Source organism: Drosophila subpulchrella, chromosome 3R, assembly GCF_014743375.2.
Source record: "Drosophila subpulchrella strain 33 F10 #4 breed RU33 chromosome 3R, RU_Dsub_v1.1 Primary Assembly, whole genome shotgun sequence".
NCBI lineage: Eukaryota > Metazoa > Arthropoda > Insecta > Diptera > Drosophilidae > Drosophila > Drosophila subpulchrella.
Genome location: NC_050609.1, coordinates 608274 through 634881, shown reverse-complemented (window position 1 = coordinate 634881; position 26608 = coordinate 608274). Strand labels below are relative to the sequence as shown.

The following is a 26608-nucleotide window of genomic DNA, read 5'->3' as shown; positions in this document are numbered from 1 at the left end:
AATTAACCAAAATGTATTACTACGAAAATTATATAGGGATTATCTTTTATTCGTAGTCAAAGGATAATCCAGCACCGCGAATATGCTGTTCACTCCAGGCATCGAAACGCTCGGACATTTCATTTCCCATGTGATTACGCCAGTCGCCGATTTTTCCATTTCGTATAAACTTGGATGATGAATCCGGAAGCACTTGCTCCAGATTGACCGCCTTGTTCGCCCGCATTTTGTCGAATGTAAGGTGATCGCACAAGGTTTGCAAACTGGATGCATCAAGGAGACCTTGAACACCAAGGAATCGGGCACAGCGACGAACCACACTCGGCAGATCCTTGATCATGTCCTCGTACTTGATGAACAGTACATTCTCATCCTGGCTCCGTTTCCAAAAGGGCAGCACGTGCTTCCAATAGGATCCCATCGGAGTGTGTCCCTCCAGAAAGAGATCTACAAACTGCTCAAAGTCCCCATTAATTCCGTGCAGCAACTTGCAGTAGTGGTAGTACGAAACGCACAGATCCTTTGGGTTTCGTGCTGTGTAAACAATCCTTGGCTTCACCGTCTCAAATTGCTCGGGTAGTAGTTGCCAGGACAAATGGGATCGGGCGAAGCGGGGGCGTGGCAGATTGCGAACCAGATCGACGGTGTTTCCAAACTTTTGCCTGACAGGCAGAGAGAAAGTTTAAATCGATTAAAAGCTCTGCCAACTGTATAGGACTTTCTATAAATATTAGAATTAAGTGTAAGTGATCTTTAAGTTTTCAATAAAAATTAAATTTTGTTAGCATAAACCAATAAGATAGACTTTAGTTAATCGAAATACATAAAGAGGGATTTGGTAAAAATGTAGCTTAATGAAAAACCAATGAAGAATTCATTTAATTTTTTTGGATACTCACGCCACCGTCTCGTGATGATCGGTACTGAATAAAGCGGATAGTTCAATAAGTGGTGAGCGCAATCGCAAGTCCTGCTCTGCGGCTACGTAATTTAACTTATGACCGAGCAACCACACCATCTCCTGAGCCCAAGTGGATCCAGTGCGCGGATAGGACACCATCCATACATCGTCTTGGTAAACAGGAAGCGATCGAATGGATTCGCCCAGCTCTACGTACTTTCTCGGAATGATCAAGTGATCGGGTAGCACCTCCACAAAGCAATTTTGAGCTGGAAAAACAGCATTTGTACGACGGACAATGTCCGCCTCCAGTTCGCGATACATAAGCTGCATGATCAAAATGTATCGACTATCAAGTCCAAAAAACCAAAGCACAATGAATTTAAAGTCCAGCCGAAGTGGCAAGTCCACGTTCAAGCAAGCCACTGAAATGAAAATTGTGAAAATGCCCCCGGCGAGTTTTCAAACACATTAACTGGTTTTAGTGCGGGAAAAGCTTCAAACATGTAATCTAAAGTGAAGCTCCAATAACTTTTCCTCAATTTTACAGGTTTATACAGCAAAACAAATTAACTGAATTCAAGGTAAGCTGATCGAAATTAAATTTAATTCTTGACAATTGTCTAATGTTCAGTACCTGAAACTTATTTGTAATTTGCCTACTTTAAGTTAGCAATAATTCCACTTAGGAGAGTTCGACTGTAGTTGGATAGCTTTTCTCTTGCGGTTCGTTGACTCCAAAGAGATGGAGCAATCTGTACATAATAACTATCATTAGAAAGAGTTAGACAATGATCTTTAGTTTTTATGACCCTCATGAATATTTTATTTGTTTTACAATGATACTATCAATTCGATTTGTTTGATTTGTAATTTATTTCCAGATTTGTTTTCTTTAGAAAAAAGGTTAAAAATTAATTTGGCTGTGTTAATACTCGTTTTAAAAAATACGAAAATAATTTGTAGTCAGATAAAAATAAAAAAGAACCCCAGCTGAACAAATTAGTTTAAATTTAAATGTATTTTAATCCGTAAAACTATATACACACGAAATCTTTATCTCAATTACAGCTAAATCGTCTTAATGAGCCTTCGCCTCCGGATCTGATCTCGATCTTCATCTTGATCTGCACCTAGAATGGGGCGACTACAGCTCGTTGTGGATGTATTCCGTAGTCACCTTGGCCTCGCCCTCGTGGAAACCATTGCAGTCGACTGGGTATTTGGCCTGTTGGCAGGCATTTGCAGAAATAGCGGTTAGAAAGCGGCGATAAAAAGGAGTACAGAGAAGAAAAAAATTGTATTAAGATTGGAAAAGCTTATAAAAAGTTTGAAATAGTTGCAAATCGAGTACTACAAAAATGTTAATATTTTGTAATACCTAATATTAATTAAAGGGATCTAAACGTATGCTAAGAAATCAGTTTTATGAAGAAGTGCCGAAAGATTATGTTTGTCATAGCATACTTTGAGGTAACTTCTTAGGTGATTTAAAATCTCTACAGATTTTAAATACTTTTCAGTACCACTTTCTATTCCTTTTTTTATATAAACCGAATTTCTTTCTGTGCATCATTGTGGCCGTTACTCACCTCGCAATTGTATGGCGCATTGATCACACCGAATAGCGTCCAGAACGGCGTACCGGTTTCCGTGCTAATGAAGATCGCTGCACCCATGCTGCCGATCTTGACGATTTTCGGACTGACTCCGGCAATTAGTCCAGACGCCGATGTCTGTCGATTCTGCTGCTGCTGCTTGGGCTGGTGGTGCTGCTGATATTGGTCATGCTGCTTCTGTTTCTCCTGCTGATCGAGTGCCTCTGCATTCATTTGGCAGAGCACGTAGCGATCGCATTGCGGCGACTTCGAGATGTATCTGTAGGCGCGGTGGACTTTTAGCACCGGTTCAATAACCTGTTTGGCATTTGGTCCATTGTTGGATTCGATCGAGTGCGTGAGCCATGGAATAGGGGAGAAAATAGTGGCGTAATTAATTTAATTTGATTCAAGTTAAGTATTCAGTGCAGATGCAGTTAGAACAAATGTTTCCTAGATGTATCATCTTTGGCTATAACTTCAAGCTCTAAAAAGTCTAAGCCATTTATAAATTATAGGAATTCCTAAAATATAATCATAACCAAACATAACAATAAAATCTAAAAAAGTATCCCATCATTATTACATACATATATCATCAATTGTTATAGATCATAATTAAAGAACAAGCATTTTAGGGATAGCACTAACATTTTTTTAAATTATAAAATATTTATAGAATATAAGTATCATGTTATGTCACATTATGCAAACACTACGTGTGAAAACCCCATACCATTACTTGAGATACCTATAGGTATATAAAGGTATTCTATAGAACCGCTATTTAATTATCGCTTAAATTTTCACCGAAGCTATTTCCTATTTGCAGATAAAGAGCTCCAATTACTGACAAAGTAACCCAGTTCCCAGATCAGAGATTCAGAGAATCTGCTTACCTCCAGGTTAAGCGTATCCGTTAGCTTGTCGCTGATCTCGGTGGCATTGAACTGCAGTAATCCGCGTGCCTGTCCGAGTTTTAATAGCTCCTTGGCATAGCCCACTGCCGGCTTCACGTACTGCCTGGAATCGATCTTAACGTTCAGATGGTGCTTGGCCACATGGTCAAAAAGATTCGAGATGGTCTCGCCCGGACGGGAGGGATCGAAGTGGGTCTGCTTGGGGTAACCTTGAGACTTCAGCAGGCCGTTAAACATGATCTGTGCCGTCTGGAAGTACCTGTAGAGAAAGAGGGGAAATGCGGACAATTGATGAGTCTCGATGACGCAGCACCGTCGAGTGAAAGGGTCGCTAGAAAGTGGAAGTTGTGCGCTGTTGTTGCTGTCTAATGGAGGGGCAGCGCGAAAAAATAGAAGACCAAGAAGTCTGTGAGGCCAAAGCCTGACCTACTTTAAAGTCATGCAAAAATGTCTGATTCAGAGTTGTACACTGAGAAAAAATAATTTTTTAGATTACCTTAACTTATAATTCTTATAATTCTCTAGTTCTTTTTTGATCTTTCATACTTTCTTAACTGACGTGGAAAATATACATTATTAGTTAAGAGTAACTAGTTATTCTTTTCAAAGGCAAGTAGAGATTCCAATGATTTTTTCATAGATTTAGAATTTTCTTTCTATTTGATTACGATATTTCAGACAAGTGTATCCAGTACTCCCAAGCAATTTCCCCTGGCTGAAAATCGGGCAACCGGTTTTGGTCCGCTTTGTTTATTTGTTTGTTTTAACGATGCCATTGACTTCTGTATCTTCTGCATATCAACTGTAACTGTATCAGAGCCTGGACTTGGAACTTGGGTCTGTTGACCAGTTGGATTAGCAGGCACGTTCTAAAAGCACCAGCACCGAAAAAAGTGGGTCAAAAGGTAGCCGCATCGAACATGCTCGATGGGAAACGGGTTGTCGCTAACGGGAAATGGTTAGCACAGGCTTTGAGAGCAGCTGTTTGGCATCGGAATCGGATTTGGTATTGGACTTGGACTTGGAGTTGGTCCAAGAATCGCAGCCAGGTGCTAAATGCATTGGGACCGTTGCAGAGCAGAACGTGATCCACAATTAACACGCTTTTTGGATCGAGCCACGTATGTAAGCCGGCTGAAACTCACCTGAGATACACATCGGGATTGGCCAGGTAACTGGCCCAGTCGGCCAGGTAGAGTGTGGCCGACTTGATCCACCTCCGCCGGAAGGATTGGTTGTTTAGCGATTCGAACAGCTTGTCGTAGTCCAACTTGCCGTCGTTGCCCTTGAAGCCCTAAAGGGGGAGATAAGTAAGCCAGTATTACATATTTTTTGAAATATATAACAAGGATCTTAAAAATTAAGTTGGGAATTTAGGTTGGAAAAGTCTAATAACAAATATACTCCATTTAACAGAATTTTAATAATTTTTGTAAAATAGATCACTACTATAATATACTATCCATAAGGCTGACATATGCTCAAAGGCTTTTAAAGAATTGTTTATCTCAATTTGAATATTATATTATTATTATTTGATGTTTATTTTTATTATATTTTTTGATTGACTTTGTTTTGATTTTGCCAAATCTATCGTCTAGAAAATAAGATCACTACTTTTCAAGTACTCTGCATATATTTAAGTTCTAAGAACAAAACGTTCCTTATGTCTAGTTCAATCTTATTTAGAGATCCACCTTCATGATCTTGTTGACTCCGGATTTCTCGTACAAGGCATCGGCCAGTTCCGAGTTGGAGAAGTGATCCCACAGCACATGGATGTGCTCCAAGAATGGTGGCAGCACCCAGGCGTGGCTTTTGTGCTTCTCCTGGGTGCTCTGACCCTCGGGACCGGCAAAGGAGCTAACTGCCTGCATCACCAAGGGCAGAAGGTTCATCAGTCCGTTATCGCTTTCAGGTTCCTCGCCGGCGGAACGTTTCTGGTGGTGATGTGCGGCCTTATCGTTGGATCCCTGGGTGTTCATGAAGGCCGAAGCCACCTGGAGGATGGTATCCAGGCCAATGCCAGATTCTGAACCGCCGCCATTGGTGCGCCTTTGGTTTGGAGTCGATTCCTCATCATCACCCTGGGTGAACATCTCCAGGACATTGCCAATGATGGAGGGATCAAAACCGCCGCCGCCCTGACCGCCACTTTTGGAGAGGAGACTGCCCAAGCCCGAGAGGATTTGCATGGCTCCACCAGCGCCGCCGCCGCCTCCGCCACCTGCTCCGGATTTGCCACTGGCCTGCATGAAGGTACCCAGCAGCGAGGCCACACCCGCCAAACCAGCTCCTCCGCCACCGCCTCCACCGTTGTTGCCACCACCATTCTGGTTGGACAACGCCTCCTGGAAGAACATGGAGGCCATGTCCAGCAGCGGATTGGACTCATCCTCGCTGGCCAGTGAAGGACTCAGCGGCTGCAGGCACAGCAGGCAGGCCAAGAGCAGGGCTCGTCTCACGTACATTATATTCTTCAGGAACTTTCACAATCACACACTTGAGATACTTTTGGGCCAATTAAGCGACGCAGCCACAAAACGCGGAAGACGCTCCACTGAGCACACGGAATGGGTATATATCAACTGGAATTATGGGTATACTGTGAGATATTACTTTAAGATCGGAGATCGCAGCGCAGACCAGCCAGCACAGCCGAAAACTTTCTTTCTTCTGCGAGACTGCGCCAGTTTGTAACACTTCTTAAGCCAGCGATTCTTGGGGCCTTCGAACATGTTCGTTGGCCCACGTTGGCTCTCTCGATCCCCCTTTCTTCGGACCCCCATCTCTTCTCTCACCTGTTTCTACGAAGACTCTCTCGCGGAATTCTTTACGCCTGCGCTTTACACACGTCAGGTTTGCTTTGCTTTGCGTCCAGAAATAAACGAGACGGGGAGAAAGAGCAGAACCGCTTTGCTTTCCACAGGAAAAAAATATAACTTTTAACTTGATGGTCAAAGATTGTAATAAAATATCACTCAGTTAAAGTTAGGTTAGTTTAAGATATACTATACTATTGTTATAAGAAATTAATTTGTTCTATATTATATTATGGCTTATATTAAATTTGAATTTAATATAAGACATAAAAGGAAATTATTTGTATGATCGAAAGTTCATCAAAGAAATAAAGTTTGAAATTAACAGTGGTTTTATATCTTACATTCACAAACCGCAAGTTGAATTACTTCAATAAACATTTTCTATTGGAAAACAAATTGATATCAAGGTCTTTATATTTTTTACTGTGTGCCCTGCTCTATGGCTCCGCACTTTGTTTATGTTTCCTACCTACCCACCTACTTTCTTTTTACACACGATCGTCCGCTTTGAAAGTTCTCTTCTCGGAATGGTGGTTGGTGGACATTGGAAGTCAGATTCGGAGCCAACGTTTTTGTTAATGCCGCCTGCTTGGGCTTTTTATGTAAATACGAGTATCAACAAGACTTTTGGGTCTCTTTTACCGGGTATGCCATAAATGTTAAGATGTTGGCCACGTTTAAAAGGTTTGGAAGTTACAAAAAATATTTAAACAGATCTATAGTTTTTTTATTAAAAATGTATATGTATTAGTTATAATATTTATATAATTATTTTTGGAACTTAAATTTTAAACTAATTTGTTGCCATTAACATAAAAAATAATTACAATTTTGAAAATTAACTTCATTTGATTTATTTTTTAACGCCTACTCGAATATAGATATTTTCTCTATCTGTAATATTAAAAAATTAATATTAAAATGTTGTATCCTGTTCTATAATAAAGGGTATTATCATTTCAATTATAAAGTTCGACAATCTTTACGAGTTTCTGAAGCAAACCAATTGAATGCTTGGCACATTTGTCACCTGGACGGCTTGTGGGTTCGTGTTGGCTGTCGTCATGGCCCATTTTGAATTTATTCAACAAATGGATTGCAGTGTGCCCGTTACATAAATTTATAATCCGTTTAATGGGTCCGTCATGCGAAGCTAAAGAGGTGTATCGCCCTTTTCCAGTTTTATAATTTCTTTATGGTCTTCTAAATCCCAACCGAGATGACCTTTCCCCACAAACTATTACCATACTCCATAATCAAGTGAATTATGGAAATGAAAAACCACTTGCATATGATTTGAACACACCATTCACTTTATCTTCTTTTACATGTTCAAAATTTTATGTGATTTCATTTGGGTATAGGAAACTACGCGGGGTTCTTTTGATTTGAATTGTCTTCTATCGATGTTATCGATAGTTGATATTTTTGGTAATAAATTGTTTTTAAACAAAATTAAGCTAGGAAATAATATTCTTATTATTTGTTAACAAACGGCTTGATTAATAATAATAAAAAAATACTTACATAATATAATTACGGAAAATGATTTGGAAAAATGAATCAATGTTGAACAGTGTAACTATCGATAACAGCGAGTGGTTATCGCCACCAGCTGTTTGTCTGCGCAGAAAAAACGACGACATCGTTTTCTTGTTATTGTTGAAGAAATTAATAAAATTAACAATTATTGCGGACATTACAGCGTGCAGTTACACACAGGATGGGCAATCAACTGGTGGGCATTGCCCCGTCGCAGATTTATGCGGTGGAGCACTACTTTTCCGGCCAGTTTGGATCCGAAATCACATTCAGTTCCAAGTGAGTGAAAAGGGGGACATTTTCCAGGAAAATTGTTGACACCCACGAATTTTGATTTTCCACAGCATGGGCAGCACGCGATTCTTCAAAGTGGCCAAGGCCAAAACGGATGAGGGTCAGATAGTGGTCAAGGTGTTTGTGAAGCACGATCCCACGTTGCCGCTGGAGGATCACAAGGAGCGACTGGAGGGCATCAAGAAAACCCTTTCGCTAGCCAATGCCGTCAATTGTTTACCCTTTCAACGGGTTGAGGTTTGTTTAAAACCCATTTTTCATTGATTTACCTCAAGAAACATATGGCTATAACTTATAACTCATATAGATCCAATCAAATGTTCTTTTTCATGAAGTAATTAACGTTATCTATACTTTTATTGAGTCATCGAAATTGTATAATTACTTGTATTCCATATTCCTGATAAAATTATGAATGTTCAAGAGAAGAACCGTATCTTAGAACCTTAAAAGGCTTTACTCAAAGCTTAACTAATGTTCATAATGTAACTATGTTAATAATACCACCATCTTCTATAACTCTATTAATTCTTCCCTATTTCAGCTAATTGACAAGGCAGCCTATATAATGAGGGAGTATGTTAAGCACAGTCTTTATGATCGCGTGTCCACACGCCCCTTTCTCACTGTTTTGGAGAAAAAGTGGATCACGTTCCAGATTCTGTGCGCCCTGAACCAGTGCCACAAACAGAAGATCTGCCACGGAGACATCAAGCTGGAGAATATCCTGATCACCTCCTGGAACTGGATCCTGCTCTCAGACTTTGCTTCCTTTAAACCCACTTACTTGCCGGAGGACAATCCGGCGGACTATACGTACTTCTTCGATACGAGTAGAAGGCGAACCTGCTACATTGCCCCCGAGCGATTTGTCAAGACACTGGCTTCGGATGACGATGGCGGCAATGGCAACATGTCGGTCATTCATACCGACTCCATCATTCGACTGGCGCCCAGTTATGCTGGAAATACCCTGCTACCAGCCATGGACATATTTTCAGCGGGCTGCGCCTTGCTGGAGCTCTGGACGGAGGGAACTGCGCCCTTTGAACTCTCACAGCTGCTGGCCTACAGGCGTGGTGAGCGAGATCTGGTGGAGAAGCATTTGGCTGGCATCGAAAATGAGAGGTTACGCAACCTGCTGGCCTCCATGATCGACATCCACTCGATGAACCGAAAGAGCGCCGAGGATTACTTAGATCAGGAGCGCGGCCAGCTGTTTCCCGAATACTTTTACTCCTTCCTGCAGTTGTACTTGCAAATGTTCTCCTCAACACCAATAATGTCGCCGGATGACAAGATCCAGTGTCTGCACAAGGACATTGGACATTGCATCAAGGTGCTGACACTGGCACAGGATGTGACTCCGGAGGAGGACGATAAGGATGGTGAGCAGGAAAAGAAGGATCCCACGTTGTGTGCTCGACTACCACCAGAGCATGATGGTCTCATTCTGATCATTACTGTGGTCACATCCTGCATTCGCGGTCTCAAGCAGTCAAACACTAAAATTGCAGCCTTGGAACTTCTGCAAAAGCTGTCGAAGTACACAACTTCCGAGACCATCTTGGATCGCATATTGCCCTACATTGTGAGTGCTTTTGTGCGACAATGATTTGTATCGTTAAACTTATTCTCATCATCTTTTTCAGCTGCACTTAGCCCAGAAATCACCAGCCAAGGTACAAGTTCAGGCCATCGAAACGCTGACCGCCTGCCTGGGCATGGTAAAGGACATTCCGCGAAGCGATGCCAATGTTTTTCCGGAGTACATACTTCCATCCATCACTGACTTGGCCAGCGAATCGAGTGCCGTGATTGTTCGCGTGGCCTTTGCTCGGAATATTGCTGCTCTGGCCAAAAGCGCTGTCTATTTTCTAGAGGAGACGCAGCGAAATGCTCCGAATGAGATGCCCACTCCACGCTACGAGGCGGAGTTGAATGCCCTCCATGACATAGTAAGACAGGCTGTACTGAGTCTGCTGACGGATTCCCAACCGGTGGTTAAGCAAACTCTGATGGAGTCGGGCATATGCGATCTGTGCGCTTTCTTTGGCAAGGAAAAAGCCAACGATGTGATACTCTCGCACATCATGACCTTCCTGAATGACGAGGACAAGAACTTGAGGGGAGCTTTCTATGACAACATCGCCGGAGTGGCTGGCTATGTGGGCTGGCAGGCGTCGGATATATTGGTGCCCCTTTTGCAGCAAGGATTTACGGATCGCGAGGAGTTCGTCATAGCAAAGGCTATACGTGCAGTGACCATTCTCATCGAACTGGGTCACATCAAAAAGCCAGCAGTGACGGAAATTGTCCAAGAGACGGCCTGTTATCTGTGCCATCCAAATCTTTGGGTTCGTCACGAGATCTGCGGCATGATCGCCACCACTGCACGCAACCTCAGCGCCATCGATGTGCAGTGCAAGATTATGCCTGCGATTGGCGCTTTTCTCAAGGCGCCGCTTATCCAGGTGGAGAAGCCACACATCCTGCTGGACTGTGTGCATCCACCGGTGCCGCGGCAGATCTTCGACAGCGTGCTGCGCTTCCAGGACATCCACAGTTTTCTTAGAGCGCTAGAGGATCGATCGAGAGCTCGCAACCAGGCCAGACAAGGAGCTGTACCGAAGTTCGAGGAGATGGGGCAGACCCTAAGGAACGTGAGTAGTTTTTCTATAATTCGAATGAAAATCTCTTCATAGTACTATTCGTTTGCAGCTTTTTAGGCGCCTAAGCTCTGAGGGATTGACGGATCTAATCGAAATGCAGCTGCTGGCCATGAAGCCTTTCTTGATCTCCATGAAGCACAAGTCCCTGCAGGATCTGGACGACACTGCCTCTGGGAACGGACGCATCGTGGTCACGCGCAAGCAAGTCGCTTGTCATGAATATCCGCTGGCGGACAAAATCACCAAAATGCCCCTAGAGAACCGTAAGTATATGATTTCTATACAGAGTTTCATGTTCATTCAGTCCAATCGGGTATTTACAAGTCCACTAAATTATTTCAAATTCATTTAACTTTGTTTAAAAATTCCAAAGTACTCTTAATCTATTGTATGAATTTCACAGCTACTTTTAGTTCCGGATTGTGGGAATTTATACGCTGAGAAATAAAATATCCAGAGAGACTTTCAATGTTTTTGGTTATCACTACTAAAATTAATGTTTAATTCCCCATTTATACATTTTTCTTAATACATGACTTGATTTTTATAAAATCACAATTGGAATTATACGAAATAAAACTATATTTTCCGTTTAATTTCTAATTATGTATTTTATTTATAAATATAATAAAATATATGGTTTTCAATAATTATTTTAATTATGCTATTTAAAAACTTACTGAAGGGTACATTTTTCCAAATAATCCTGAAATGAAGTACTCTTGTTTGATACCAATACTGATACCTTTCCAGGATCCAGCGAGGGACCAACTCTGGTATCGCCCGCCTCGGATGCAGCGAACACTCCGCTGGGAGCTGGGGGAATGGCCGGAAGTCCTGCCTCTGGAGCTGTGGTCCTTGGCGTGCCAACGGCCACCGTAAGTGCGGCCACCTCACTGGGTGAATACACGATGCCGGAGCGAAACTGCTGGCTGGAACGCTCCTCCGAGTGCCGCAAGGATCTCGAATCGCTCACGGCCAAGATCAAGAGGCGCTACAATGTGCTGGCCATCTCGCAGCGCTGCAGTTACGACAAGCTGGTGACGCCCTATCCACCTGGCTGGCGGATGAACGGCACCCTGGTGGCCCATCTGCACGAGCACTCGGAATCGGTGATCAAGCTGGCCTCCTTGCGTCCCCACGGCTCGCTCTTCGCCAGCGGCAGCATAGACGGCACTGTGCGGCTGTGGGATTGCAGCAAACTCAATGGGAATCAGGGGGTGAATAAGTCGAGGCAGGTTTATTCGGCCAATACGCCCATCTACGCCCTGGCCGCCTGTGATAGTGGACAATCGCTGGCGGTGGGCGGCAAGGATGGCAGCATTCTGATGATGCGGATCGATCGTAACTCCACCAAGATGACGCTCCAACAGGCCTTAGATCAGAAGTAAGATCGCATAATAAACTCATTAATTGCTATTTAATATATCCCCTCCCGATTGTAGTGATCATAAAGATGGACCCGTGGTGGACATGCACGCCTACGATCAGGCCACGCAGAGTGTCATTGTGTACGCCACGCTGTACGGTGGCATTGTGGCCTGGGACACACGGATGCAGCACAGCGCCTGGCGGCTGCAGAACGAACTGCGGCACGGGGTGATCACCACCATCTGTGCGGATCCCACTGGCTCTTGGTTGGCCACCGGAACGAGTGGCGGTAAGCACATCTGCTGGGATCTGCGCTTCCGTCTGCCCATTGCCGAGATCAAACATCCGGCTGATTCGTGGATACGCAAAGTGGCATGCCATCCCACGGAGCCCTCGTATCTCATCTCCGCCTCGCAGTCGAACAACGAGGTGTCCGTGTGGAACATCGAGACGGGTCAGCGCCAGACGGTCTTGTGGGCAAGCCCGGTGGCGGCTTTATCCAGCGCCAGTCCCAGTGATCCGTCCACCACGTGCGGCATTCTCAGCGGAGTGGTCGATGGTTCGCCCTTCATTCTCACCGGCAGCTCGGATCAGCGCATCCGCTACTGGGACATCGCCAATCCGAAGAGCTCCTCGCTCAAGGTGCCGGCTGCCAATGACAATCTGTCGGATGTGGCCTTCAACTACGGGTAAATAATATTTAATTATAATAATTTTATTTGTAATCCAACTTAAATATGTAAATCTTTCTTCCAGTGCCCGCTTGATCGATGGCAGCCAGGTGATTGAGGAGCAAATCATTTCCATGGCCAGTACTGGCGACTCACAGCAGCTGCGCTCCTCCACGGAGGAGAATCCCCGCTCTGGACCGGACATGCCCACGGCCAGTCACCACGACGCCATCACGGATCTGCTGATGTGCAAGGACAAGGGCCAGATCTACATAGCCTCGGCATCGCGAGACGGTGTCATCAAGCTGTGGAAGTGAGCGCCCGCTTAATAGTATTTAATTATTCAACTGTGATTAGCCTAATAAACTGCAATATGTCTAACTATTAAATAAACAGTTGCTTGCAAACTGTGGTCTAAAAAGCTATATGTTGATTGTGGTTCTATGGTTTAAAATTTAGCGCACTTCTACATTTCTCTTTAAATATGTTACGGGCCATAAATCATAAAAAAAAAATAGTATACATTTCAATTTTAAATAAAAAAAGGAAGAACGTTACCGAAGAACCGTTACTCAGCTAAAGGGACCAAAGGGAAATGGAGATATGCAAGCAGCAAAGCGAGATTGAAATGCGCCACATACCGGCGGCAGACTGATTTAAGCGTTATGGGCGTTAGAGTGGGCGTGGGCGTTTTGGGTCAATCGATATGTATTGACAAGAGCAATACATTTCAGTTAAAATTTTTATTCTAGCATCAAAACTGTAGGAGCCACAGTCTTGGGCGGTTTGTGGGCGTTAGAGTGGGCGTGGCACTCTGCTGACAACAACTTGCGCTGCGTAAGAAGCTCAGGAATCTGCACGCCAAATCTCAATAGCCTAGCTCTTATAGTTTCCGAGATCTCAGCGTTCATACGGACAGACGGACATGGATAGATCGACTCGGCTAGTGATCCTGATCAAGAATATATATACTTTATGGGGTCGGAAACGCTTCCTTCTGCCTGTTACATACTTTTCGACGAATCTAGTATATCCCTTTACTGTACGATTAACGGGTATAATAAGGTTGTCTCATAGTCTATTCATTCTTGGTAATTCTTTTACTCCATATATTCAAGAATTAGTTATACCTATGTATAATTCCTCAGTAACAACCATGAGATGACAAAACTGACTTTCGGTTAGCTAATAAATAGCTAGAGATATTTATTAAATTTTTGGCTTTTTAGCGCACGAGGGAGTGCGTTGTTTTGGAGGACCAGCTCCGGAAGTAGTTGGAGTAAAAGGAGGCACCACCGGTTTTGATGGCGTTGCTCGGATATTCGGCTTCGGTTTGGCCTGCTCAGCGCCCTTGGTCATCAGATCGGCCTTCTTGCCCATCTGATCCGGCTGCGCCATTTTCTTTTCCAGATTCTCGGTACTCGCCTTCGGGTTCCTTTCCAGCGGGACGTTCCGCTCCGGCTCCGCCATCTTCAGGTCTTCGACACCCACGTTGGAACGGTTGGCCATCGTGGCAAAGCGTTGGGCCTCCACCAGTTTGTCCCTAGCCAAAGCTAAAAAAAAATCACTTACAAACTCTTTGCCTTTCAATCTTTGCAAAAATGCCAACTCACTATAAGCCAGGTCCAGGATGACTCCACGTGCCGATGGTTCCGCCTCCAATCCAAGGTCCTTGAGCAGCTTGTTAACGAACGCAAGATCAGCAGGTAGATCCAAATTGCGCTCGGGCATCTTGTAATTGGTTTTCTTCGCCATCGTTAAAAGGAATATGTTGTCCAAGTGCCTTCGGAATATATTGACAAGTGCTTTCAAATGTCATGACAGTTTGCCAAGGCCCACTTGATTGGCTAAAATCGTTTCAGGGTTGCAGGTTGGTTAACGGGAACGGGATATGCCCAAGAAAGTGCAGTAAAATTAATTAAAATCAAATCGTTCACAGCTAAAAGAAGCACATTGTTCTTGAATTAAAAACTGATTAGATTAAGCTGCCAGTTTGGTAGCAGTGTCCTAGTCCTAAGAATAAAATTTCCAAAAAAAATTCGGACAGACAGGCAGACGGACATGGCTAGATCGACTCGGCTAGTGATCCTGATCAAGAATTTATATAATTAATGGGGTCGGAAACGCTTCCTTCTGCCTGTTACATACTTTTCGACGAATCGAGTATACCCTTTTACTCTACGAGTAACGGGTATAATAATCAATCATTTAAAGTTCGGTAACGAAGAATTTTCTTCTAGTATGCCTGGAGTCAAAAGTTCTTGCTTCAAATATTTAAAAGGTTTCGCTTCTGTCATGTAACAGAACTTAACTTTCTTCGATCGGACAAGTAAGAACATTAAAAGTTAGTTTTTCTTTCTTACATTTTTTGGTGGTTTTTTGAGTCTTATTTAAACCAAAATGCGATTTTAAAAATATATAATATTACAATTCATGATTGTCGATGTGTTTCATTAAATCGTTATTTTTAAATTTTATTTGCGAAATATAAAATAAAAGAACAGGTTTCGAAAGACGACATATAAGGGCTGTAAGTATTACTCAGAATAATTGTTCAATTTTAGATTTACGTTTTATAACAATAACATAATTATAACGAAATATCATAACAATAGCATATAAAACTCAAATTCGAATCTACAACGGTTTAACAGTGTTGTTAAGATAGTTTCTCTTCCCACGAAATCGTCGAACGTAAGCCAACGTAAGCAACGAGATAAACGATTTTTGCTCTTGCTCTCCGAAAAGAGAGCATGAGCGGTCCTGTTTTTTCCTTTAATATCCGGAATTAGAGATGGATAACATCGATGTTGGCTTGCCGAATATCGATTACCGTCGATGTTACCGATGCTTTGAAAACATCGATGACATCGATGTTAAAATCGATGTTTCTCACCTCTACTAGCGTGCGCGTATTTTACAATTAAAAAAAATTGGCGAAGCGAGTAAGTAACGCGGGTCGGCCTTTTGTGGCTCTAGAAAATACTATAATTTTCCAGGCATTTTTTCACAATTTTTTTGTGTCGCACTAACACGCATTTAAGCAAGCAATTGATATTGTTATTCTGCATATTTTTCCAGCTCGATTTTCGGCAAACAAAAAGCGAAGAAGAAGAGGAGGCAAGCGAAAATAAGTAAGCGTGTGTGTGTGCGTCTCGAGAGCGAGCCAAAGAGCGAGCGTGCTTGTGTATTTTGCACCCAACACGAGAGAGATAGAGAGACGAAGCGTGTGCTCGTGAGTGTGTGTGTGTGTGTGAAGGGACGCCGCTAAAAAAGGCGCAGAAAAGAAAACCGAAGAAGGATTTTCTTTATTCGTTTGCTAATTAAATACAGGCCGGAAAAAAACAAGGAAAAATGGAGGAAGTTGCTGTAAAGAAACGCGGCCGACCGCCAAAGGCAGGCAGCGGTGGTAGATCCTCCTCGGCGGCGGCGTCGGCGGCATCTTCGCCGGGCGCCAAAAAGCGCGGTCGTCCCGCCAAGAACAAGGGATCGAATTTATCAGGCGGCGGTGGAGGAGGAGGTCAGCGGGGTCGTCCGCCCAAGGCGTCCAAAATCCAAAACGACGACGATCAGGATGAGGACGAGGTGGAGGAGGTGGAAAAGGAGGGCGAGGAGGGCTCCGACAACGAGGTGGCCAACAACCGCTCTCCCTCCCCCTCCCCCTCTCCGCCGGCCAAGGGCAGGGGTCGTCCCAGGAGCATTGGAGGAGGCGGCGGCGGTGGTGGTAGCGATGCAGCCAAGTCGCCTGGTTCCGCCAAAAAACGCAAGGCCGGCAGGCCCAAGAAGCACCAGCCCAGCGATAGCGAGGAGGAAGGCAAGTACAATCTTAAATGTAACCTATAGAAGCCAAGTACAGTAGTACCCAACATCCATGTACAACCTATAATTTACTCACAAAATCCATAATATATCTTACCATATACAACCATTACAAATAAAACATTATAGTTATAATCCCATTCCCAAAGTCTACAATCCCATAACAACTCAATAGAAACCCAAGTACAGTAGTATTACTTAACATATAACATATATCTTTCCATGCCATTCCATACTAACAACACATACCCCTTTACAAACTTGTCGTTATAATACGCATATCCTATAATTTCCACATGTGTCCCAAGTACTGTAGTCCAAAACTTTCTGATATGCATATTTAAGACCCCCTTTATATTGGTCATTCTGAAGTACATATGTTCATAATAACATAAGAAGAATTTGCCATTTTTCTTAGCAAAAGAAAAAACTGCAAACACGTCCTCAACTTGCAAGCCCAATAATCCCTTTGTAGGACCGCCCTCCAGTTTCATCACGCATTTAAGTAGGTACAGTGTGTATCCAATATGCAAAGTACAAGTAAAGTAGAAATGAGGTAAAAAGAAAATGTATAAAGATGTCATAAATCTTTATAATTAAATAGTTTTAGAAAATGTAAAATATATTTATCCTTTTTAAAATTTACCTTTCAAATCTTAGCATCTAAAATGATAATGTCCTGAAAAAAGTACAGATTCCACTCTTTTCGTCGATTGCGTTCAGAAAGCAAATATACGCCGGGTAAATCGCGTACAGCGCAGTTTATTTTCATATGTTTACTTCTGCGTAGCTTCGAAATCTTCACATATTGGACCGTCCCGTTTCAAACTATGGGTTCTTGTTTGTTTTTTTTACACTAACTCATACCTTTATCTTGAGGCTACCTGTGGTTTTTCACAGACCTCCAGGTAGGCTTTGGGTGCCTACCTTCGGAATTTGCTCGGCAAGAACCTTTTGATAGAAACTGTCCTTACGAAAAAAGTTTAGGTGTAGAATTTAAATTTAATCAAAGTCAAGGTTAAATCTATTTATATTATTCATCAACATATACATACATATGTTTTTTTTTCAAGTCATGAACAGTCGTAAAAACTAACAAGTAGACTAACTTTTACCAAGTAAATATTCATAACTATAATCAATAGAAAAAAAACTTCCCAACGCAATATTGGAAATAAAAAAATGTTAAATGAGCATTTAAAAAAATAAAAGCCTTATAGACTAGACAGATATTTTAAGAATAGTTTTAGCATATGGACAAAGGTTCTTGAAAAAGACCTGTCAACGCTGAAAATATAACGGTTTCCTGGAAATAAAGTTAAGTTAGTTTTTTTTTCTAGCACATGATAGAATTTAATTAATTATTTATTTAATTATTTCATTTTTATTTCGACAAGTTATATTTAATTTCTGACCTTTCCCTTTCGCAACAGACAACCAGGATAACGACGATGATGATAGCAGCGTTGAGGAACCTCGGCAGGTAGGCCGGCCATCCGCTGGATCCGTCAACCTAAACATATCGCGCTCGGGACGCGGCCAGGGAAGACCCAAGAAGCGGGCACAGGGTGACGATTACAATGGCGATGGTGATGATGAGCCACCAGTGCCCAAGAAGCGTGGTCGTCCGCCACAGAACAAGTCGGGCGGCAGCAGCGGTGGCAACAACGCCTACGTGCCCACCGGTCGTCCACGCGGTCGCCCAAAGGCCAATGCCGCTCCCGCCGCCGAGAAACAGGTGGCCGAGGATAATGGCGATGATGAGGACGACGATAACTCCGTGGAGGAGGTGCAATCCTCGCCGGAGAAGACGGCAGTGGCGCCAAAGAAGCGCGGACGTCCCTCACTTACCGCCGGCAAGGCGCCCAAGGAGGGAACTCCCAAGCCACGTGGTCGCCAACCCAAGGCCACTAGCGATGATGCAGATGATGCCGATTCCACCGACCAGGGCGAGCACAACAACAGCAAGAAGGAGTTGAACGATGAGGGACGTCGTACGGATGGCACACCAACCAAAGGAGATGGCCTCAAGTGGAGCTCCGATGGCGACAATGATGCCAACGAGGAATATGTTTCGGATGTCTACAACGATGCCGAATCGGTAGCTGCCTAAAAATTAAAACAAAACAAAAAACATTTCCATACCCAACCCATCCCTTAAGGTCAACATAAAATGAATATTGAAAAAAATAAGAAAACCCATTATCTGCGAATAAGAAATAAGACCACAAAATACAAAAAGAAAAACCAGGACAGGACCTTCTGGACTTTCGTGAACCTTCCCATCCTTAAACAACAAACATTAACTACATACATATTCCGATTTATTGCTGAGAAAACGAAAAGACGTTTACCACACTCCTCTGTAATGAAGTGTAATTTGGAAGAACGATTTCTAATTTGATTGCAATTTTCAAATAAATAACATATATGTATTAGAGTAGTTCAAAATGTTTCTGTTTTGCGGGGAAGGCTCCAAAGAAGACCATTTAATTTGTACGGAATAAATCCAGTATAACAAGTAACTTCAGTTGATTGCAGCTATTTCAATCGATTACAAATTTAAATAAACGCATTAGACCTACACTTGAAGATTTATTTAAAGGTGCTTAGGTGGGTTAATGAACAATCTTGGAAGTTTCATAGGGGAGAAGGTCTGTTAAATATTATACCTACTATCAAAAAGAAATCTTTCGATCGTTTGTAAGCTGCGATTGAAAGCCGTTGATTTAAAAGATTCCTTTCAACGTTGAAACTTGTTAGTTGATAGTTAATCATAGTCAGTTTAATAGGAAACATAGTGTTTTGGTGTATGATACTTATAATACTTTATTTATACTTCGCCATCATTTCGGAATATCGAAATGCTACTCGTTTTTACAACGTGGAAACCCAAATCAAACGTCCCTTTCTTTTTCCATTCACGTAAGCATAAATCCAAGTCTAATCGACCGTTATTATGAAAATAGCTTGTATTGACGACTTGTTTTTTAAGAAATTCAGCGCTTTGTTCGAAAAATCGAAAAATGCGCTCAGTCGGTTGGTAAACAACAAAAGAAAATATATTACTGATAGTGACATTGAAATTATATATCATTAACAGTCCAGCCAACTCAAGAAAAAAAAGAACTAGCCCAAAATGTTAGGCCCGCAAAGCTTAAATTGAAAATTCACCTTACTGCCCACTTTAGTATCCTGTGGTGAATATGCTCAAATCTGCGTAAAAATACGGTCACACGCAAATGTTAGGAGGGTGTCTCGGCTATCGCGGTCCACTTTTTGTGAGACCGTACTGATGGTATATACCAGAAAAATTCCAGATACACAAGAGAGATTTCAAATGCGCTCACATGCAAATAATAGGTGGCTGTCTCGGCTATCGCTGCCAATTATTGGTGAGACCATACATTCACGCAGATTTGAGTACCAAAATACCAGCAATTTGTTCGGAGAGTGACGGTATATTTGAACAGTCGCGCTGCTGCCTTACTAAATGTTCGCGCGTAAGAAGAAGCAGACCTAGAACGGCGTGCTTGTAATATGTAAATTTTTCAAATAAGCTAAGGTGTGTGTGCCCAACAACGATAAAAAATGAAAAGAGTTTTAAGACTGCTACCCCTTAGTGATAATTCGATGCTATTTTGTGCAACTCCACTCGGCAGTACATAAGAACAAAATGTGCGGCTGCAAAAAGAATCAAAAACTGATAAAAAAAAAAAAGCCGCAAACAAAAACAAAACAAACACTGTGGTGTGTGTGTGTGTATGTATGCGCGAGTGTTCGGCTGTTTGTGCGGCTGTGTGTGTTTGTGTGCGTCTGGCGTCTAATCAAATTTGGCATGCCCCTAAAATCGATTGATAAATAATATATAAACAATTTGGCCGGCGGAGCGTAATTCATTTGCCAGGGTGAAGAATGAAGAGAACTAAGGGGGGTGATAAAAGAACAGGAAAATGTGTAATCAATTTATATAAATATTTTGCGCGCATGTTAATAAAAGTAAAATAAATTGTCGGTCTTTTGTGCTCACACCCCCGCTCTCTTTGAGCATGCTCACTCGCTCTCTCTGTTGATTTCGCACGTTTGCCAGCACTGCCCTCCTTCTTGGGGTTCTTGTTCTCTCCTCTCTCGCTCCTTGTTGTAGTTGTATTTGGCCAGTGTGTCTTTGCATTTCGCTTTTATTATCGTTTTTGCGACGGACGGCGGCGACGTTGAAGAAATTCCTGGCCGATTTCTTCTTCATCATCCTGTGTAAATAATTGTAATTTAAATATTCTAAATTTCGTATTTAACGAGAGCACACACACACTCACACCATCGAAGGAAATGCAAATGCGAAGGCTTTTTTAAGTGCATGTGTAAGTGTTTCGGAACGAAGGAAAAAAGAATGCCAAAAAAACCGTAAATTACTCCTGTTTCATTTTACATTGTCATCATCGGGTCTCCTTTTCCACTACGGCGGCATGTGTATGTGTGTGTATTTCCAGACCGCTTTTTGTATATATGTATGCAAACATGTATAAATAGTTTGCGAATTTACTTAGTATATTGGCCGAAAAAGGTAAAAATCAATTAAGTGTGTGCCTGAATAATTGATATGATTCCTGTTTCTTTTTTGTGTTGCTGAAATATTTTTCCGATTGTGTGTGTGTGTGTTTCATTATTTCCTTATTCCATCGTGTTCTTCCTTTTGAGCGGCGGCCATTTGGCTGCTCTGCTTCTTCTTCCTTCTCCCCGCCGCCCCTTCCACCCTTGCCTTTGTATGTGTGTGTGTAAGTGCGTTCGCTCTCTCTCTCGGGACGCCTTGCATTTGTATATACGTGCTTTTCCCAATAAGAATGCCTAACTACCAACTAAAATATTTAACAATTCAATGGGTTTAATTATTAATTATTTATTGGCCGCGCCTCCTTTGTTTTGTCAGTCATCTCTTTTATGGTTTATCTTTATGTTTGTTTTTATATTCCCGAGCGTGCTTGTGGGTGTGTGCGTGTTTCCAGGGGCCCCAGCATTCGCTCTCTCTCTGTCTCTCTATCCCTTTTCGCATGCTGCACTTGTCTCTCCGCGAAGAGAGTCGTTTTGAGGGGGGTACGGAAAAGGGAGAAAAGGGAGATGGAGATTCTCGTAAACAACCAAAAAAAAAAAAACCGACCCACTCGCATTCTTCTCGCTGAAAACGTAACCTCAAATGTTTGCGGCCGCCTTTCGCCTTCGTCTTCGTTTCGTTTTCTTCGCCATTCGTTCTGTCGCATTCGCTCATCGTCTGCCGGCATCGTTCTTGTTGTTGCTGTTCTTGTTGTTTCTGCTCCTCTGTGTGTATGTTAATTTTATGTGTTTTCCATTTTCAGCCGCCCCTCCCCTCACGCCCCACCACCCCCTGATTTTCCCCGGCTGTCTTTGCGCCTTTGCTTCCCTTCGCGGGGGGCGCTTAATTCCGTCCAGAAGTTTGCCTAGAACCAGATATATATTTTTCAGATCGCTATGTTATCTACTTATTAGAGTTGTAAAACCCATATCTCCATACGTTTCAATTATAATGGATATTGTTGTGATCATAAAACCGAATGATTAATTAGATCCCAAATATTTGAAAACTTCCTTTATTGAAATCCGTAGAATCTAGTGTTTTGTGTGTTGTAATATCTTTTAGAGCGTAAAAATTAATTAATCATATTTTTGATATATTATAAATATTTGTATAAGTTTTTTAATATTCGTATTTAATCGAGATTATTAAACGGATTAATTACGTGACTATGAATAATTTAAAAACGGATTTGATGTCATATTTGTATCACTTCCCAATTACTTCTCCGAATAGAACATTTCCAGAAACTAAAATTTATAATTATTTATTATTCCCAAAGTTAATTATATTTTAATTTTTATAAATCAGTACTAATAAAATATTACACGGTTTTGACTTTATTGTTTCGCTAAAATGAGTCAGGCGAAAAGTAAACCTTGAATCCATTTTCTTTCTACGATAAACTTTAAATTGCAACATAAACCGCTTTCTTATCGTATGTCACCTTCTTGTTACAATTTAAAAGCACCAACAGTTGTGGTCTATAAAAAATAAATATATGTAGCTTAGAAAATAACTGCTTGATATACAATAACACTTAGATATTCCTAGTTTTATCTAAACTTTACTTTTAATACTTATAATTTATTGGTACTCTTTAATTAATTGGATTTTAAGGGTATTTCACCAGTCGGTTTTCAAAGAAAGCTAATTTCATTTTCCGTATTTTTCGCGCATGATTCAGCTTTGCGTTGTTCTATGGATAGTCTTCTTCTTTGACTTGTTCTTGGGGCTCCTGTTCCCCAAACGACCCAGCCCCCCTTTACGCCCCTTGGCATCGACTTTGTTATTGTTTTCGTAATGAGGAAATCATGGCTAGTATTTGTCTTACTTGTCTTTCGGTTTTAGAAGAATTTGTTTTGCTTTTATTCGCCCCTTGTGCGCTTTATTTTGTTGATTATTATTATGCGCCCTGTCTGCTGTCTGTGTTATCGGATTCTTTTCTTTACCATGACCAGCTCAAAGTTTTTAATCGCACAAAGGTACAGTGGTTCGAAGGTTCTTCATATGCGAACAGAAATGTACCTTATCTTCCAATGAGGCCCTAGAAATAACATGCCTCCATTATGATTCGATAATTTTTGTAAAAAAAAAAAAATACCGAGATTACTAATCACATTTTCCATTTGTATTTCTCATTGCAGTTTGTGTATATTTTCATCATTAAAACGTCGTGTAAATTAAACTTCATCCTAATTATAATTAATAAACTACATTAATAAACGGAAATTCCACAATTCTCAAAAATAAATCTGTAAAAATTCAAGTTTTAACCAATTCTCATACGTAATTAAATAAAAAAAGTTCAGTTTTGTTAAGTCCCAAGAAACAACAGCTGTGCAACTGTGTAAAATATTATTCATAATTTTGTGTAAATTTATGTAAAAAAAAAAACCAACCACGACAACCAAACCAAACGAAGAAAATTCATTTTTTTTGAGCAAAAAGTGTGTGAAAAATCTCAGCAAAGCCTGTAAAATAAATGTTAAATATATTAAGCAAAAAGTGTGGTTTCTTTTACAACAACAAACAAGTGCAAATCTAAAGAGAAAATTTCAAAAATAACAAGAGAAAACATTTGTGAATATTTCAAAACTACGAATCGTGTGTGTGGTCTTTTTGTGTGGTTTTAAAACCGAATCCCATCCAATAAAAGTTGGCAATACGCGCAAAGTTGTCAGCTGCGATAGCTAGGAAAAGCCTCCAAAATTGAGCTCCTAACCGCGCCCACAATTGCCATATCGACGCCCTCGCCGCAGCAGCAGCAGCAGCAACATCAACAGCAGCAGCAGCAGCAACAGCAGCAACTCTATCAGCAACATCAACAGCAGCAGCAGCAACATTACGGTCCACCACCGCCCTATTTTCAACAGCTACACCAACAGCAGCAACAGCAACATCAGCAGCAACAGCAACACCAGCAGCAGCAGCAGCAACACCAGCAACACATGAAGTTTCTGGGTGGTAACGATGATCGCAATGGCCGCGGAGGCGTCGGCGTTGGCACGGATGCCATTGTGGTAGGATCTCGCGGTGGCGTTTCCCAGGATGCCGCCGATGCCGCTGGTGCCGCCGCAGCCGCCGCCGTCGGCTATGTCTTCCAGCAGCGCCCATCGCCCGGCGGTGTGGGCGTGGGCGGAGTGGGTGGCGGGGTGCCCGGAGTGGGTGCCGTGGGCTCGACCTTGCACGAGGCCGCTGCCGCCGAGTACGCCGCCCACTTTGCCCAAAAGCAACAGCAGACGCGATGGGCGTGCGGCGACGACGGCCATGGTATTGATGTAAGTATTACAGATATTAAAATTTCCCTTTTTTTGAGTCCTTTTTGAGGCTTTGTAGCAGCGAAACTATTTCTTTTATTTGTTTGAGTAGATGGTACACTGTTTGTGTGGCGGCAAAGAACAATCTGGCTATTCCCGATAAATTGAATGCTGTCGACCGCTGCTTTATAGCCTTCGGGGGTTTCCTAGTCAACTCATTTGTGGGATAAATAAAATAGGGAACGAATTTGTTGAATTTTATGTTGCTTGTTTTTAATAAATAATGTTAAATCTATTAAAAGAAATATTTTAGGATACATTTTTAGACTGGGACTTAACTAATCTAGGCATTCTCAAACATAACTACACTTAAACTGATTATTTGTTTTAAATAATTTATTTTTTTAGTCTTCCTTTAAATTTTAAAAGCATTACCATAGATTTGAATTTTTAAAGAGTCTTAGATAACAATCAAATAAATAACATTATTCTCATAGATACATGTTTATTCAATGCAATTAGCATCGATTGCATCTTGCGCCATTAGCATCAGATGGCAATTTTCTTTTTGCTCCATTTTCACTCTGTTTTGGAAATTGGTAATTTTATTGTGCTGCTTCTTTATTAAATTTCGCGGTTTCTCCATTTGGGGGTTGCCCCAGTTGACCTCCGCACATTGTATAAGTTGCAAAGGTCGGTGTCTGCCAAAATGGTTGCATAAACAGATTATCACAATTTGGCATTGATACAGCAGCCAATGAAATTGCACGAATTGGATAGCAAAAGCTAAGGAGATTAAATTGTAGGAGAAGAGGATGTATTGATTAAGAAAGACGATTGGTTTATTTTTGTCCCGTTATTTATTTGTCAATCGAAAAAATTATATTCTTTTGAACAGCTTTAAATAAACCATAGATTGCGAAATGTTGAATGCATTTTGAATGGATTAAATTTAAATTTTATTAAAAAACAACTTAAAGTTTTGTAGAAGAAAATCGAAATACCTCAATAAAAAATTATAAATCAATTGCCAATTAAAATTTAAAACATCTAAACGTTTGTTTTATAATTCTAACCGATTGTTTGTCTCTGTATCCTAATTTCAGAACCCGGACAAATGGAAGTACAATCCGCCGATGAATCCAGCCAATGCAGCCCCTGGCGGACCGCCGGGAAATGGTAGCAATGGTGGTCCCGGCGCCATTGGCACCATTGGCATGGGCAGCGGATTGGGCAGCATGGGCGGCGGTGGAGGCGGCGGCGGAGGTGGTGGCGGGAATAATGGAGGTTCCGGCACGAATGGCGGTCTCCATCATCCGTCGATGGCAGCAGCAGCGGCCAATATGGCCGCCATGCAACAGGCAGCGGCGGTGGCCAAGCACAATCACATGATGTCACAGGCAGCAGCCGCCGCTGCAGCTCAACAGCAGCAGCAACATCAGCATCCACACCAGCAACATCCCCAGCAGCAGCAACAGCAGCAGCAGCAAGCTCAGAATCAGGGGCATCCACATCACCTAATGGGCGGTGGCAATGGACTGGGCAATGGCAACGGACTGGGAATCCAACATCCCAGCCAGCAGCAGCAGCAGCAACAACAACAGCAGCAGCAGCAGCAGCAGCAACAGCAACATCCCGGCCAGTATAACTCGAATTTGCTCAACCATGCCGCTGCCTTGGGTCACATGTCGTCTTATGCCCAATCGGGCGGCAGCATGTACGACCATCATGGTGGAGCCATGCATCCGGGAATGAACGGGGGCATGCCCAAGCCACCGCCACTGGGTCCTCCAGGAGCCGGAGGTCCACAGGACTATGTCTACATGGGTGGTCAGACCACTGTGCCCATGGGCGCCGCAATGATGCCGCCACAGAATCAGTATATGAACAGCTCCGCTGTTGCAGCTGCCAATCGGAATGCAGCGGTGAGTAATAGGTTAATTTTCTTGGCTTCCAATGATTAATCCAGTGAATGTGGGTTAGATATTAAATGAGGACAAAAAGGGAATACCTCTGGATTAAATAAGGCAATCGATTCGATTAGAAATAGGGCACTAATCAATCACTTTTATTGACCTTTAATTCAGCAGATAAGTGATGAATAGATAAGCTAATTAGTAAACATTGTTTGCATAGCAATAGATATTCAT

The 26608-nt window shown here is 42.1% G+C and overlaps 6 protein-coding genes across 10 annotated transcripts in view; 3 read left to right on the top strand and 3 right to left on the bottom strand.

Annotated features, from left to right (window-relative positions):
• Positions 1-46: 46 nt before the first annotated feature.
• LOC119551528 (luciferin sulfotransferase) lies at positions 47-1234 on the bottom strand. The gene is made up of 2 exons (XM_037860918.1): positions 900-1234; positions 47-662 (listed from the first exon to the last, which is right to left on the bottom strand). The coding sequence occupies exons 1-2, from the start codon at positions 1232-1234 to the stop codon at positions 47-49; spliced, it is 951 nt and encodes a 316-aa protein (XP_037716846.1).
• A 669-nt stretch (positions 1235-1903) lies between these two features.
• LOC119563400 lies at positions 1904-6107 on the bottom strand. Its single transcript, XM_037876759.1, has 5 exons — positions 5117-6107; positions 4565-4713; positions 3399-3678; positions 2494-2817; positions 1904-2129 (listed from the first exon to the last, which is right to left on the bottom strand). Exons 1-5 carry the CDS (start codon positions 5888-5890, stop codon positions 2049-2051), a joined length of 1608 nt encoding a protein of 535 aa, XP_037732687.1. The 5' UTR covers positions 5891-6107; the 3' UTR covers positions 1904-2048.
• Positions 6108-7870: 1763 nt separating this feature from the next.
• Positions 7871-13201, top strand: LOC119560253 (phosphoinositide 3-kinase regulatory subunit 4). 2 transcript variants are annotated; one of them, XM_037873621.1, is made up of 8 exons: positions 7871-8065; positions 8131-8317; positions 8625-9671; positions 9733-10743; positions 10802-11015; positions 11506-12139; positions 12198-12812; positions 12880-13201. In XM_037873621.1, exons 1-8 carry the CDS (start codon positions 7968-7970, stop codon positions 13109-13111), a joined length of 4038 nt encoding a protein of 1345 aa, XP_037729549.1. In that variant the 5' UTR covers positions 7871-7967; the 3' UTR covers positions 13112-13201. The 2 variants fall into 2 exon arrangements, with proteins under 2 accessions (XP_037729549.1, XP_037729556.1); XM_037873628.1 differs by lacking the exons at positions 11506-12139; positions 12198-12812; positions 12880-13201 and adding an exon at positions 11156-11292.
• Positions 13202-13975: 774 nt separating this feature from the next.
• Positions 13976-15827, bottom strand: LOC119561531. Its single transcript, XM_037875186.1, has 3 exons — positions 15691-15827; positions 14408-14641; positions 13976-14347 (listed from the first exon to the last, which is right to left on the bottom strand). Exons 2-3 carry the CDS (start codon positions 14547-14549, stop codon positions 14004-14006), a joined length of 486 nt encoding a protein of 161 aa, XP_037731114.1. The 5' UTR covers positions 14550-14641; positions 15691-15827; the 3' UTR covers positions 13976-14003.
• LOC119561513 (chromosomal protein D1) lies at positions 15663-19056 on the top strand. Of its 2 annotated transcripts, none has more exons than XM_037875167.1 (3): positions 15663-15739; positions 15876-16608; positions 18047-19056. In XM_037875167.1, the coding sequence occupies exons 2-3, from the start codon at positions 16149-16151 to the stop codon at positions 18724-18726; spliced, it is 1140 nt and encodes a 379-aa protein (XP_037731095.1). In that variant the 5' UTR covers positions 15663-15739; positions 15876-16148; the 3' UTR covers positions 18727-19056. The 2 variants fall into 2 exon arrangements, with proteins under 2 accessions (XP_037731095.1, XP_037731103.1); XM_037875175.1 differs by lacking the exon at positions 15663-15739 and having other exon boundaries at positions 15876-15928; positions 16128-16608.
• A 1015-nt stretch (positions 19057-20071) lies between these two features.
• LOC119559875 (maternal protein pumilio) overlaps positions 20072-26608 on the top strand; it is a 186030-nt gene continuing 179493 nt past the window's right edge. Inside the window, exons 1-3 of one of the 3 annotated variants that reach the window (XM_037873018.1) lie at positions 20072-20178; positions 23346-24479; positions 25565-26383. In XM_037873018.1, the coding sequence (XP_037728946.1) occupies positions 24150-24479; positions 25565-26383 (1149 nt within the window). In that variant the 5' untranslated portion in view covers positions 20072-20178; positions 23346-24149. Of the gene's footprint in view, positions 20179-20806; positions 20972-23345; positions 24480-25564; positions 26384-26608 lie in introns of those variants that run through there. The other 2 variants (XM_037873009.1, XM_037873025.1) reach the window with 2 other exon arrangements.

What these genes read in the sequence shown, in the direction of transcription:
- LOC119551528 (XM_037860918.1), bottom strand. Translation starts at nt 1,234, where the DNA reads ATGCAGCTTATGTATCGCGAACTGGAGGCGGACATTGTCCGTCGTACA. An exon ending in GATCATCACGAGACGGTGGC is followed by an intron (nt 663 to 899) that starts GTGAGTATCCAA and finishes TCTGCCTGTCAG; the next exon opens with GCAAAAGTTTGGAAACACCG.
- LOC119563400 (XM_037876759.1), bottom strand. Translation starts at nt 5,890, where the DNA reads ATGTACGTGAGACGAGCCCTGCTCTTGGCCTGCCTGCTGTGCCTGCAG. An exon ending in AATCCCGATGTGTATCTCAG is followed by an intron (nt 3,679 to 4,564) that starts GTGAGTTTCAGC and finishes CTTTCTCTACAG; the next exon opens with GTACTTCCAGACGGCACAGA. An exon ending in ATGCGCCATACAATTGCGAG is followed by an intron (nt 2,130 to 2,493) that starts GTGAGTAACGGC and finishes GCCTGCCAACAG; the next exon opens with GCCAAATACCCAGTCGACTG.
- LOC119560253 (XM_037873621.1), top strand. Translation starts at nt 7,968, where the DNA reads ATGGGCAATCAACTGGTGGGCATTGCCCCGTCGCAGATTTATGCGGTG. An exon ending in TACCCTTTCAACGGGTTGAG is followed by an intron (nt 8,318 to 8,624) that starts GTTTGTTTAAAA and finishes TCCCTATTTCAG; the next exon opens with CTAATTGACAAGGCAGCCTA. An exon ending in CAAAATGCCCCTAGAGAACC is followed by an intron (nt 11,016 to 11,505) that starts GTAAGTATATGA and finishes ATACCTTTCCAG; the next exon opens with GATCCAGCGAGGGACCAACT.
- LOC119561531 (XM_037875186.1), bottom strand. Translation starts at nt 14,549, where the DNA reads ATGGCGAAGAAAACCAATTACAAGATGCCCGAGCGCAATTTGGATCTA. An exon ending in CATCCTGGACCTGGCTTATA is followed by an intron (nt 14,348 to 14,407) that starts GTGAGTTGGCAT and finishes ATTTTTTTTTAG; the next exon opens with CTTTGGCTAGGGACAAACTG.
- LOC119561513 (XM_037875167.1), top strand. Translation starts at nt 16,149, where the DNA reads ATGGAGGAAGTTGCTGTAAAGAAACGCGGCCGACCGCCAAAGGCAGGC. An exon ending in CAGCGATAGCGAGGAGGAAG is followed by an intron (nt 16,609 to 18,046) that starts GCAAGTACAATC and finishes CTTTCGCAACAG; the next exon opens with ACAACCAGGATAACGACGAT.